At 34.5% G+C, this 14,353-nt stretch overlaps 2 protein-coding genes across 4 annotated transcripts in view; one reads left to right on the forward strand and one right to left on the reverse strand.

The window, feature by feature from the left end:
• Positions 1-14,353, reverse strand: part of LOC135083026 (dystonin) — a 282,038-nt gene that overhangs the window by 192,431 nt on the left and 75,254 nt on the right. The window lies entirely within an intron of this gene.
• On the forward strand, positions 6,368-9,671 carry LOC135082870 (uncharacterized). 3 transcript variants are annotated; one of them, XR_010259505.1, is made up of 7 exons: positions 6,368-6,678; positions 7,282-7,492; positions 7,572-7,760; positions 7,877-8,124; positions 8,209-8,380; positions 8,678-8,774; positions 9,561-9,671. XR_010259505.1 is itself a non-coding variant. In XM_063977633.1 (7 exons), exons 3-7 carry the CDS (start codon positions 7,679-7,681, stop codon positions 9,592-9,594), a joined length of 555 nt encoding a protein of 184 aa, XP_063833703.1. In that variant the 5' UTR covers positions 6,373-6,678; positions 7,282-7,492; positions 7,572-7,678; the 3' UTR covers positions 9,595-9,671. The 3 variants fall into 3 exon arrangements, 2 of the variants coding, with proteins under 2 accessions (XP_063833703.1, XP_063833704.1); XM_063977633.1 differs by having other exon boundaries at positions 6,373-6,678; positions 7,877-8,046; XM_063977634.1 differs by having other exon boundaries at positions 6,373-6,678; positions 7,329-7,492; positions 7,877-8,046.

Consider the following 14,353-nt stretch of genomic DNA (forward strand, 5'->3'; position numbering starts at 1 on the left):
TTCTATAAAAACGATAATGATATTCATGCATTCTTGCATGTCAATGAGTATAATGTTGGTGCCAAGATGCAAATTTATAAGATTTTTTATAGAAAACATGGCATAGATTGCAAAATCTTGTAGCTGTTGCCACAACCTATTATTACGGAGGAGTTAAAGGCTCGTACCGTAGTGTTAATTGTGTTTTATTTCGCTTCTACTGACTTGAAGCCAAACAAATTGCGCAACATATGCGCAGACTGAAATAAGGCAAGTTTAGATAACTTCCAAAGATACTGACACAAGAATACATTTACACTATACCTGACGAACGCCCAAAATGATCTTTATTTATCATAACGATCTTGAATTGTTTAAAATCATGAACTGAGATCTCTTCACAATTGATGCCTCGCAGAATTTTACTCTCTTATTTTTGAATTATTACAAGTTAATGTATTTTTTTGCTGAGTTAGCTTATTTCATCTAAGACATCATAGTGACATAAGTACCTATCATCAGGCTCTCATAACAAAAAATACTACCGCAATCGTTTCCTAGTCCATCATAAAGAACACATTCCTTTCAACAATTAACATATCAATTACATTCAACATTAAATCACATACGACCCATACACACCGAATTTGGTATCATGGTATTTTCAATACCAATGTAATAGATCATTAAAATTATACCTCAGGACGTGTGGGTGACAACAGGAGTTGCCGACATATTTTTTTGCGTTGGAGTCTCGCTCAATGATCACTCCTACGTGGAGCCTTGCAGCCTTTATATGGTGAAGTTGTTATGTAGTTAGATCAGTTTTAATGGGCGTTGGAATTTTATTTGATATTGTCACCTGTTGTGCAGGTTCCGAGTCCTTCAATGGCAAATGTACTACTTAAGAAGCTGTTTAAACTAAATTTTGTACAGATATAGCATTTTATAATGTGAATATTCCAAATACTAATCATGAATTCAAAACTTATGCGTGAGGAGTAATTGTATGAATAGTTGATGATGATTGACTGATGAGAAATAATTGATGAAAATTGGTTTAATTTAAATAATGTTGTTTTCGTTTTTAAAGAAAATGTAGAGAAAGATAAAGAAAATTAACATGAAAAGTATTAGATAATAAGAATAAGAATAAATTTATTACTTAATAAAACTTAGCCTAGATACATTTGATTTCATAATGTATTAATAGAATCAGGAGAACTTAAGTAAGGCCTTGAAGAGAGCGATAACAAGGCAAAATTCATACACGACACTTATCCGCAATACAAGTAAATAAATTCGACACGACTCTGATTAAAAGTTATAATTTGACATCTAGCGTGAACATTAGGATAGACGTCATATTCAAAGAAAGTAAACTACAGACCAAGTTTAAAAATAAGTTCATTTCGCGATATGGACCAGACAATGCAAACAATGAAGACAAATAGAATAATTACAGAGATAATACTTTACTACTCAAACAATATGATGATGATCGTGAAGAATGTACGGCGGAAAAAAAATATATGGATTCTATGGTGGTCTGGGATAGTATTGAAATTACCTATTGTGAAGAAGAACGAGAATCGTTCCTTGTTCAGAATGGATGCGTGTTACAAACGCAATCCGTGGGATGGTATTCTTTCTACAATTAGCAATTAACAGAACTAATCATACTTCAAAGTTGCATTTGCGGAAGATGGAAAAATGAATTTGACAAGTGGGACCAGTAAAATTAATTCCAATAACGACTGCGCTGCGCTGCCCGCATCCTGGTACGTTATGGTAATTCTTGGGGAAGGCTGTTGTCCAGCATTGGACGTCATTTGGCTGAAACGGTATGGAGGGTAAATTCATTGAAAGGTATCGAGTAGATTCATTTAGGGCATACATCTGCCCTATCATTATCAGGTCATTTGGTGTACTTTGCAAGGACAAAATGCTCTGTAAATTTAGCAAAGGCAAATGAAGGATTAAACCCTTTATGCGAAACAAACACACTGAGAGCAATAATTAATTGCAAAAATGCACCCTCTCTCGTGACGGACAGAAGCATCATAAATGTTAACGTGTATCTACGTTCATGTGTGAATAATTAATTAACTATCTGATGCTTTACTTGCATACCAAAACAGTTTGTTTTCTGCATAACCAGTTCACAAAACAAAATGGTTTAAAATGACAAGCAATTACCTATTTGTGTTTGGATGCAGAAATGAAGGCCAAACATAAGTGTTAGCAAATTTAGACTAAGCCGAGCGCAAATATATGACAAAAACGTTTTATATTGTTGTCTTTACATTAATTGTGTTCTTAGTGCGCAGAATCATGATGATGCTTAATGAAAAACTTTTGGTCTTATTCATGTTTTGTCCCTCAGTGTCTGGATTCTGGTTTCAAAGGATTCTGATTCTGATGTATGGAATCCGCAAAATAGGATCAATTTTCAGTATCGCACTTTCACCGTTACATATTACTTTTCACTCTGCTGCAACAACTCACAAGTACTATGTGTTATGTATTCATGAACCTCATCGGATTTGTTTACTTCATCAATAAAAGATTTATTTACCAAATCATTGTCACTCAGAACATTTGGGTAAATTCTTATTGGAAATTAACCCTTCAGATTCATTAAGATCATCTTAGATCTTATAGGACTTTAAATTAGATCTTGGTTTGAATTCCAACGGAAATGGAGTTGGTGAAATGGATTTCTTCGCACATTTTTATTCCCTTTTCCAGATGAAAGCCCGATAAAGCCTAAACGAACAGAAAGAGAGGAATCCCAAAGCACTAAAAAGGTTTGACGGACAGAAAGAAAGGAAGAACCATCATGCAGGTTTCATCATAGCACGTTCGTTTGTTTACTATCGTTTTTAGTTGAAATGCATTTGACTTCAAACAATACGCTGTTGTTACGCGTTGAGTAACCAATTAGCCGCATATGTAAGTCAATGAAACACTAGCTGGTATGTAGCAAAAAGTGTTTTATATTTTCTGAAGAATAATTTTACTCTTCGTCTGATTGATGAGAGAAGAAATTTAGAAAACGTGCGTTTAACCTTAGTTCCAAAGAATCGATAAAAACTGTCTCAAATTTTTTGTTTAAAGCCTTTTCAAAATTATAAAAATTGAACCGATAAATATTTATACGGTTTCCCACTCCAACAATAGTTCCAACCGTTATTGTCACCGGTATCGATATCGGTAAGCGCATAAAAAAACAAATGGCACCGCACTAAACACAGACCACAAGTTCTATTTTCAAAAACACTGTTAGTGTATTAGTCGTTAGTTCGTTCGTTGTCGTAATTTTGAAATGGAACTCGGTGCGGCGCGCGCGCGTCTTCGCCGGCTGTAAACAGGTGACTGGCGCGCGCGCTGTCAAACGGAAACGGTAAGCTACCGTGGCTAGGGTTGCCTAGCGGAACGTTGTAACAGTGTTTTTAACTAACATTATTTGTTGAGTAAATAGGTTTCTATCTTATGTTTTATACAGTTTTGCAGGTTTTTGTCTAGATGAAAGCGAAGTTATGTTGAGGAAAGGCTATTAGGAATAGCGTTTAATACAAGATCTGACGGAAAGAGACTGGAATTAGTTTCATAACTTAAAATTTACTAAAAAAAATTAAATCAGGTAAAAAGTCTTCTAAAATGTCTTTCTCTATAAAATTAACGAACAATTAATAACGTCACGGGTTTCCAGTGCATACTGCACTAAAAAAACCTATAAAGTAATAACATTATTGTTGTTTTTTAGTCCTTGTCCATAACAATGTCGATAACCCTATGTATGTATAATGGGTGTTTAAAAAGAGTATGTGGGTATTTTTGCCATCAATTAATGTTTCTATAATAAATTGCGACTAGGCCTTGCAATTTTTTTCTAATAAATCTATCCCAATTTGGCAGACTGTGGTAGTCAGGGAGCCACTTCCACAAAGTTATCATTTAAATTGTCAGTTAAACCCAAAGGAAAACCTAACAGAAAATTACTATTATTTTTTAACTTAGGGACGTCGCTACGCTAACCTTTTATAAGTTCATATTTTTTAATCTGGATCACTTAATTAAAAACAAATGTGATTCAAAATTTTTGTAAGATTTTTTTTTAATAAAAGAACCAGGTATCTATAGGGACTATCATTGGGATTGTTGTAGACTGATATTATAAATCCTGGTTATACAAAAATTGCAGTGACGGGAACAAGAGGTGGGAATAAAAAATATAGCCATTAAATCTTGCTAATATTACAAATGCGAAAGTTTGTATGGATGTTTGTTACTCTTTCACGCAAAAACTACGGAACGGATTTTGATGAAACTTTACAGTATTATTGTTTATAACCCAGAACAACATATAGGCTATAAATTATGAAGATCAGTGAAAAAATAAATTTCAGGCGGGTGAAGCCGCGGGTAAAAGCTAGTATTTATTATCTTATTAACCAGATGTTTATCACAGTATCTGCCTACATATTCAAAGTAAAAAATAGAGCATTATAATTAAAAGGTCGTGCCCACTCAATAACAAAACATAAATTATGTTTCTGAGTTTATTAATGCAGTGGAACTAGATCTGAGTTGTATGTAGGTGTTGGTATGTAATAGTAACACCTAAGCACTTGTATATTTGTTCCTTTTTCCTATAAGAATGCAAAATACATGCAAATTTTAATTCATGTATCTTGTCTTTAAGGACGTAGGTAATTTTTATTAGAAATGCCAACCCTGTAAAAAAGCCATATTCATTAAATATTAAATTGAATTATGTTTTTAACTACTAAAATAGTTGACGAACTAAAAACTTATTAAAACTGTCATATTATTATCGATTATTTAGCACCGTCCATCGATAAGTGCATCAGTAAAAGTATTTTTTAATAGTTACGCGCTGCACTAGTTTAATGAGTAGTAAGTAATTAATCTACAAAATAATTTTATGTATGCTCAACGAAAGCGTGTCACGTAATAATTTTAATAGAATACTTATTTTCATACGGAATGTAAGTAAACTTGCTTGATTTCAAGACTACTAGCGCTATCTGTGGAAGGACGCCGTAAAGCGTTGCTAAGCAACGGACGCAAATACGAACCAGTTTACCGCGTTCAGCGCCATCTGTGTAACAGCGCAAGCATTAAGCAGTCAAGCGCAGGTTATAGTTTTGGCGCCAAATACAAAAAACTTTTTTTTCTCTGACAACTTACCAATCTGATCGTCTGCCAGAGGTGTGCATGGACAGAAAAGTGCGTGAATATGTAACAAAACAACTTATTTCTAAGTAATAGAGCAGATAATTACTTTTCTATGCGCCTCTTTATTTTTTACCAGTTTCCTTATTTAAGTTACTTTATCTAACAGCCTGTAATAGGTTTTTTCTTAGTCTTTATAATATTACAAGTTCTCATTAAATCAAACATCTATATTCTAGATTAAATTGCAAATTAATGTAATAAACCTGTCTCTCTCGTTGTCATTATTATAATATCCTTTACTGTGTTCATTAAACCAATGAAGTCTTAACTAGAGTAAACTATTTTTAACGAATATAACTTAGCAAGAGAATTACATAATGAAATTATTCTTAAACTATCGTTAAGTCAATCAACTAAAACAAAATTTATTATGCCTCTTAAAATTACACGAGATACTATTTTTGAAAAATCACATCTTTGGTTCGATCCACAAACTATTTTGAATAATAACATCGTATTTCCCTATGGTATAATATCCCAGATAGCAAGCGAACTTGCTGCAAACATGATTTTTATTTGAAATTAGATTGTCACGTCAAATATGACAAATCAAGTTTGTGGCAATATTGCTGTAAGCTTTTTGATTTAGGTATGATGTTTCAAGGCTTTTTTAATTTTGAAGCAAGTTTGCATTTTGCGCTATGTTTCAAAGATGAAGTATCAAGTTTGTTTTTTGTTTGTTACAAACTTGCGTTAAACTGTCATACGCATGGAGCAAATAATCAGTGTTGCCAGAAGGTTACTTTTGTAACCTTTTAGGTTACTTTTGAACTGCATTGGTTACACTAATGAAAAGGTTACTTTTAGGTGATTTTTCAGAAATTGTAGAATTAACTTTTACAGGTTATTCAGTAAAAATATTAATAGTGACAATTTAAAAATTATGTCATAAACTGCATTTAAACATGAATTTGATTTATTATTTGTTAAAGACAATGAGTTTTAGCAAATGTTTTTTTGATAATAAAACGCAAATCCATGAAACGGTTTTATACGACCGGTCACTTTTCGGTCTTCATGGAATGGTCAAAATTTCGAATTTAGGTAAACATGAACCATCCATGAACAACCTTACACAATCGCTCGCTTACGGTTACTTTTTATTCAAAAAGGTTACATTTTTTTATATTTCTGGTAATTTCTGACAAGACCCGACTGGCAACACTGCAAATAATCACTAGTGGTCATACGCCAACGTCACTCGCCCGAAGCCATAAAAAAGAAAACAAAAACTTCCGGTTCCGGAAGAAAAAACAGCCAAGTGTTTTGCACTTTTGCAGCATTAGCAGCATACTCTCTTCTAATCTGTGTTTTGCAGTGCACAAAATCAGTGGTAGAACGTAGAACCTACAAGTTTTTTTGTTTTGCACGGTGTTTTATTTAATAAACGCTTCTGTTGTGCGAATTGGACGCGTGACGTGCTGAAGATTAAAGGTTAGTTCATTTATTTTTACTTTTACAAACAGAATTAATGATAATATGTAGTTCATATCTATCCCTTAAACCTTATTTACCTACTTTCAAACCCAGGCAACGTGTTCCAAGTGTTCCTAACCCTAAATAGTTCCTGCATGTTCGATCCTGTTTAGTTATGCATATTACTCAATATCTATTTCTAATTATCTATGTGTAACAGAAAGGTGTTATTGTAAGTTGTAAATGTACATCGTGGACCCTGTCTTGCACTGCAATTGGAAAATAATACATAAATAGAACGTCTAAAATTAACAAATATCCTCAAATAAAATAAATTAATTGCTGTACAGTGACTGACATTGATGGAAAAGTCATAGTTTTTCCTTTCAATAATTATCATGTTGCTATGAAAATGCTACACTCATAGCACTTCAAAATTGTAAATGTAAATATAAAATACCCCCTAAACATCCTATCCACCTTATCATGTACTTTTATCCTACCTCGTTTAATTCTTAAAATTGTTAGTTATGTCTTAGCAAAGGTAACATAAATTTCCTCCTACATACCTATCTATTATTATATAATATAATTATAATTAATAGTGTTATTTGGTTTCAGACTTTGCATAATGGAATCAAAAAAAATTTTTTTGGTTACATTTTTAGATGAAGATGATGCTCCTGGCATAGTTTCATCAAAGTGGTTAAGATACCAACACTTGTTATTACCCTAATGTATGCACTGAAGAAATCAAAAACAAACTTGAAGAAGATGCCTGCACCTGAAGCAACATGGTCACAATATCAAATAAAAATACTTAAAAGTTATGGTAAAATAATTTTCTTTATTTTTGTATTGCTAAGTTATAACTAGATTCTACTATTGTGAGACTTTTTTATTTATTTCAGAAACTTATGGCGAAGCACGATTACATTTTAAAAAAGCGGAAGAAACCTGAAATTTGGACTCAGACGAAGCAGAAAATGATGTTACAAATGAAGTGACAGTGGACATAATGTCTGCTGTAAATTACCCAGTCACCTCCGGTTCTAAAGAGGCCAAGCAAACACAACTCAAAGCTGTTAACTGCCAATCAGGTAACAGGTTTTTATAACATGCAATGAGCTTCTCTCGTCAAAGATGCAATGCGACAAAATTTCATATTTTCACTTGTTTTAGTTATGACTTTTCCATGTTTTTTTATTTGTTACAGAGTGCATTACAAACAAGCAATATGCTATACAGCAGAGTCATATGATTCAGATTGTGTCAGACCTAGCTAACCAAATGGCTGAAATCAATAGAAAATTGGATTTACCGTTAGCTAGGTCCGAAGAAACATTTTCACCAACAGATGACAATGCAGGTCTTTCAGAACTTTTGGCAAGTCTACCAGTAAAGATATTGCAAGTTTTAATAATTCTGATGACCATTTAAAAATAAACAAGAATACAGGCAATAGTATGTATAAATTAAATACTTAAACACAGGGCAAATTTTATTATTCTATGAAAACATTCTAATGCTACTTTAATTAAATTTCAGATGTCATTTTTGTCTGGTATTGGCGGCAGAAATGTAAGAAGCCTTACGACTAATATGTTGAGACGAATAATTCTAGATGATGTAGCCGAGTTGTATTCGTTAACTGGGAAACAGATGAAAAATTCGAATAAAAAGTCATTTATGAGTACAGAAACCTATAAATTAATCTTTCGTAAGTACCTTTATTTTATTACAAACTTATACAGGGTGTAAATGAATTCATAGGCAACCTTGCAGGGGGTGGCTCAGACCATCATTATGAACTTTTCCTATGACCAATTTTTCCTGTTTTCATACAAAAACTGATCACGAAAATAAAGTTGTTCATAATGATGGTCTGAGCTTCCCCCTGCAAGGTTGCCAATGAATTCATTAAGATACACCTGTATATCTCTCAATATACCTACTACTATTATTTTCTGAATCATTCGTGTTTGTTAGTGTTAATTATTTCTATTTTATTTTTCAGAAATATGTAGAAAAATCAACGAAGATGTAACTGAAGACAGTCTAAAAGAAATTATAAGTGATTGGCTAAATCAAGCTATAGTTAGACTTTCAAGAAGGTAAGATTTAATTTATTTACATTAGATGTATTTTATTTTACACTAGCGACCCGCCCCGGCTTCACACGGGTACATGTATTATACATATGTATAAAACAAAGTTGCTGTCGCTGTCTGTTCCTATATACATATGCTTAAATCTTTAAAACTATGCAACGGATTTTGATGCGGTTTTCAACAATAGTTAGAGGGATTTATGAGAAAGGTTATACAGAGCGTTAGGTAAATGGGTATATGAGCCGACACTAGCCCATGTTAACATGGTCATATAAATGGTATGGTGAAGTCAGAAAATTGATATCATCATTTCATTTTTTTAAATTTTCATACAAAATAAATTTTATAAAATCCGATTTGTATGAAAATTAAAATAATTAAAATGAAGATATCAATTTTCTGACTTCATCATACCATTTATATGACCATGTTAACATGGTCTAGTGTCGGCTCATATACCCATTTACCTAACACCCTGTATAATAGAACCCCATACGAATCCGGGGCGGGTCGCTAGTTATACATATATTACATTATTATTACACAAGGGACAGACAGACAGCGACTTTCTTTTATACTATGTACCTAGTGATTTACAAATTTTAGATGTGCTCCTTTCAGAATTTTAACTAATAACCCCTTACGCTTATAGTAGTTTTTAAGGATTACTATAAATATATTTATTTCAGACATAGTTCATAATTTTGTTAGTAGTACAGAAACTTATACAATTAAATGTAAAATAATGTCTTAACCTGTGGTAAATATACTTGTTTCTTTTTGTTTCAGAGCAGAAACACAAAATAAAGAAAAAAACCAATAGCGGCGACCATGAAACCGATTTTTTCTCATTTAAAGTAAGATAAGATAAAAGTATAAATAATAAAAAAATATATGTTATGTTTGTTGTTTTATTTAATGTCAAACATGCATATTCATTGCAAGTTTGTTAAGGCAAACTTACATATTATTTATACAGGGTGTTAGGTAAATGGGTATATGAGCCGACACTAGCCCATGTTAACATGGGCATATAAATGGTATGGTGAAGTCAGAAATTTGATGTCATCATTTTATTTTTTTACATTTTCATACAAAATAAATTTTATAAAATCCGATTTGTATGAAAATTAAAATAATTAAAATGAAGATATCAATTTTCTGACTTCACCATACCATTTATATGCTCATGTTAACATGGGCTAGTGTCGGCTCATATACCCATTTACCTAACACCCTGTAGAAGCAGACATAATGCAAGTTTGTTAAGGCAAACTTACATATAATTTATAGAAGCAGACATAATGCAAGTTTGTTAAGGCAAACTTACATATAATTTATAGAAGCAGACATAATGCAAGTTTGTTAAGGCAAACTTGCATATACTTTATAGAAACACATTAATGCAAGTTTGTCGCTCGGAAACTAGAAAGTTTGATTTAAACTTGCCTCAAGTTTATATACTTGCCATGGCAAATTTGAAACAAAGCTTCATTTTTGATACATCAAACTTACTGCAAGTCAGATTCAAGTTTAAATTGTTATCTGGGATGGTATGATGATTATTACGAGTATGATCATCATTTCAGTCAATAGCATTAAACACTATGGCCGCCCGTTTTCCCGCCTTTTTCATCTGTCAAACAGCTTAAACTGCGAATTATTTTAAAACAATTGAAAAGCAATAACACCATTGCTCCGACCTTGACAGTTCAAACATTAAAATGTGCTTGTTGTATTCTTATCACGTTGAGGATAAATTTTAGGACACGTTTGGTATGCGTCATACCTACTGCCGAACAGCGACATGATGACGAAATAGGGATTTCCTAGGACTATTGAGTAAGGCAATATTCCTGTAACTCAAGCATAATTCCTGTAACTGTTTTTACTTTCTTTTAAAGGTTAGTTTTTTTAAATTTTACTTCAATTTAGCCATTTTCGAATGATTATTTACTTATAAATAACTGAAAACTAAACACATGAAAGTCGTTTATGGGGCCGTACCTTAAGTTTTAGAACATTAAAACTTTCACAACTGCTATCAAAACTCTCATAAAATCTTTCAGTTCTTAATTAGTATCACTTCTAAAGTTTGCATCATTGTAAACATGTTTTGTAGAACAACAAGTTTGATTTTATTTACAAAAACTGAAAGGCATTAGAAACGAAATACGCTGCCATGTAGGTTAGGTATTACATTTAAAGCAAGAAATACCCTCTTTGAAATTCATGTATTCTTTTGCATACCTATATGAGATCACGATGAAAGTAGTCATGATGGGTGATGTCACTGCATCATGACTACATTCCTTTCTTCATCATCAAACATCATGACTACCTATTATACTGTTAGGTACCTATGCTACTGCTGCTGGTGCGTAAGAGGCGACTAAGCCTAGGCGCAGACCAACGATTTTTAGTCGGCCGATAGTTGGGTCGGGCTGTTAATTAGTATGGAGATGTGTGAGTGCGCAAATTACACCGATTTGGTATCGGGCGATTCTTCATACAAATTAAAATCGGGTCCAATTATCGGCCAACTAAAACACGGTGGTCTGCGCCTAGGCTAATGGAGAAAAATGCAAGCATCAGGCCTCCTTAGCCCGCTGGCTAGCGTAGTGGTGAGTGTAGGCCAAATCCTCTATTTGCCTCTGGTAAATTGGAGAGAGACAAGTTCCTGCAGTCATATAGACAATAATCTGTGCTGCAGTGGAGACTATAATGACCCATCATCAGCACCTATCAAGGTAGGTCTGCATTTTCAACCGACTTCAAAAAAGGAGGAGGTTCTCAATTCGACCCGTATGTTTTTTTTTCTATGTTTGTTACGCGATAACTCCGCCAATTATGAACCGATTTGAACAAATCTTTTTTCGGCGTATAGGTAATACCTCAAGGGTGGTCCCATTTAAATTTAATAATAGAAAAAACAACCCCCAAGGGTGGAAAATTGGGGATGAACTTTTTTATACGCAATATCTCCGCCGATTATAAATCAATTTGAACGATTATTTTTTTGTTGAATAGGTATTATCAAAAGGGTGGTTTCATGCGAATTTGAAGAAAATATTTCACCCCCAAGGGTGGAAAATTGGGGATGAACTTTTTCACGCATTTGAAGTCGGTTTTATTTTTTTTTAAAGTTAATTATACAATGTGGGTATTACCGTGGCATTACGATGTGGTGCGTCAACACGTCATGTGACATGATTTCACACTAAAATCTGTGTTAATATACTGGCACCATAGTGTCATGACTAGAGATTGCAAATATTCGATAGTTTTCTATTTCGAATATTCGAATATTTTTTCTGTGATATTCGAATATTATTCGAATATTCGAATACTTTAAAAAAAAATAAAAAGTACTTAAATTGTCAATGTTTTATTGCTGGTTTTATTGCTTTAGGAACTATATTTTAACTATTTAACAATATAGTTTTTAAAACAGTTATAAAATTCTAATCATCATCATCATTTCAGCCATAGGAAGTCCACTGCTGAACATAGGCCTCTCCCAATGACTTCCACAATGACTGGTTGGCAGCGGCCTGTATCCAGCGCCTTCCCGTTACCTATATGAGGTCTTCGGTCCACCTTTGTGGGTGGACGTCCCACGCTGCGCTTTTTGGTACGTGGCCTCCACTTCAGAACCTTGCTGCCCCATCGGCCATCATTTCAGCGTACTATGTGATCTGCCTATTGCCACTTCAGCTTGCTAATCCGTCGGGCTATGTCAGCGACTTTAGTTCGTTTACGTATCTCCTCATTTCTGATTCAATCTCGTAAAGAAACACTGAGCATAGCCCTCCCCATAGCACGCTGTGCAATTTTGAGCTTATTTATAAAGCCTTTTATAAGAGGCCACGTGTCCGAGCCGTGTGCCATCACTGGTAGAGCTAACACACTGATTGAAGAATTTCGTCTTTAGGCACTGAGGTGTTTGGACGAAAAGATATTGTATAGTTCCCCAAACGCTGCCCAGCCGAGTTGGATTCGACGATTTACCTTTTTCTCGAAATTTAATCTACCTAGCCGAATCGTTTGTCAGAGGAAGACATACTTGTCAACACAGCACAACAGTCTCGAGAATCGAGCTCCAACCGAAACATGGACGTTGGACCTAAGCTTCGTTTTGTCCATGTTCATCCGAAGGCCTGCCTGTTGAGAGACTCGATTAAGGTCTTCGAGTATTGTGCCGAGGTCTTCAAACGATTCTGCCATGACCACAATATCGTCAGCAAACCGAAGCTGAGTGATGTATTCGCTATTGAAAGGTAATTATGCCTAATCCTTTCCATTCAAAGAGCTTGAAAGCGTCTTCCAATGCAGCGGTCAATGGTTTCGGAGATATAACATCTCTCTGCCTCACGCCTCGCTGCAGAGGAATCGCCCTCGTGCTCTGCTCCTGTACTCGGCTCGACATGGTAGCGTTTCTGTACAGGCATTTCAGCATCTCGATATACCGATCGTCAATACGGCACCGCTGAAGAGACTGCAGCACTGCCTAAGTATCGATCGAATCAAAGGCCTTCTCATAGTCTAAGAAAAGCATCACCACGCTTCTATCCCATGCCTCTGGCGTTGTTCCTTAGAGTAAGACGGAACGAGTTTCGGTGTTCCATCCGCGTTCAGAAGCTCCCAGGTTATTCCGTCATCACTCGGTGCCTTGCTGTTCTTTAGCTGTTTGAGAGCCTTCCTAATCAATCTCGTATAGGCTGATATACCTACGGGATGTCTTTGGTATAGTGTCGCGTTAACCTAGCTCTTGCATCTGTTGCGGAGTTATTAACAGGTTTGGAGGTATGTAGCTATCCATAAATCTTTTCGATCTCACCCAGAACCTCGGCAGCATCGTTAGCTGACTTTGCTCAGTAGTTGTCTCTTTCAGGTAATTTGGAACCTTGGTTTCGCAAGACAACTTAGTGTTCACCAATGAAGTCGGAAGCATCAATGACTAGTTCTTTTAGTTGGTGATATGTATTTGATGCCTCCGATCACATTTGCAAACACTAAGTTGTCTTCGTTCTATCTTTTCTGTTTATTTTTTTAATATTCGAATATTCGAATACATGTTAATTTACTATTCGAATATTAAATTTGGAATCTAAATTCGAATATTCGAATATTCGAATATTCGATTGCAACCCCTAGTCATGACCTTAAAAAAACGAAAATCATTTTGACGTTACGTTCGAAACAAAAGACGGACTTTTTTGTCTTAAATTATATGGCTTCACGAAAGACGGACTTTATACAAATCTTTTAGATTTATCGCTCATTGCCCAACTTTCGCGTAGGTCTGCGGTAGGCAGAAAAATGTAAGATACTGTCGAAATAGGGCGCAGGCGGTGCGTGGGCGCAGCCTGGTGGCCTTCGCGTCCTACATGCGGGGGCTGGTGACGTCACGGAGTGGAAGAGCCTTCAATGTAAGGGAAAGTGAGAAACAGATGGTCAAGATAATAAATTAATAAGTAATAAGTAACTGAGTATTTGTCCGACCACACACTGATTAAGTATGACTACTTAACTGATAATTAACTTTTTTTTAAAAATAAAACCGACTTCAAATGCGTGAA

This window comes from Ostrinia nubilalis, chromosome 22, assembly GCF_963855985.1.
Source record: "Ostrinia nubilalis chromosome 22, ilOstNubi1.1, whole genome shotgun sequence".
Lineage (NCBI taxonomy): Eukaryota > Metazoa > Arthropoda > Insecta > Lepidoptera > Crambidae > Ostrinia > Ostrinia nubilalis.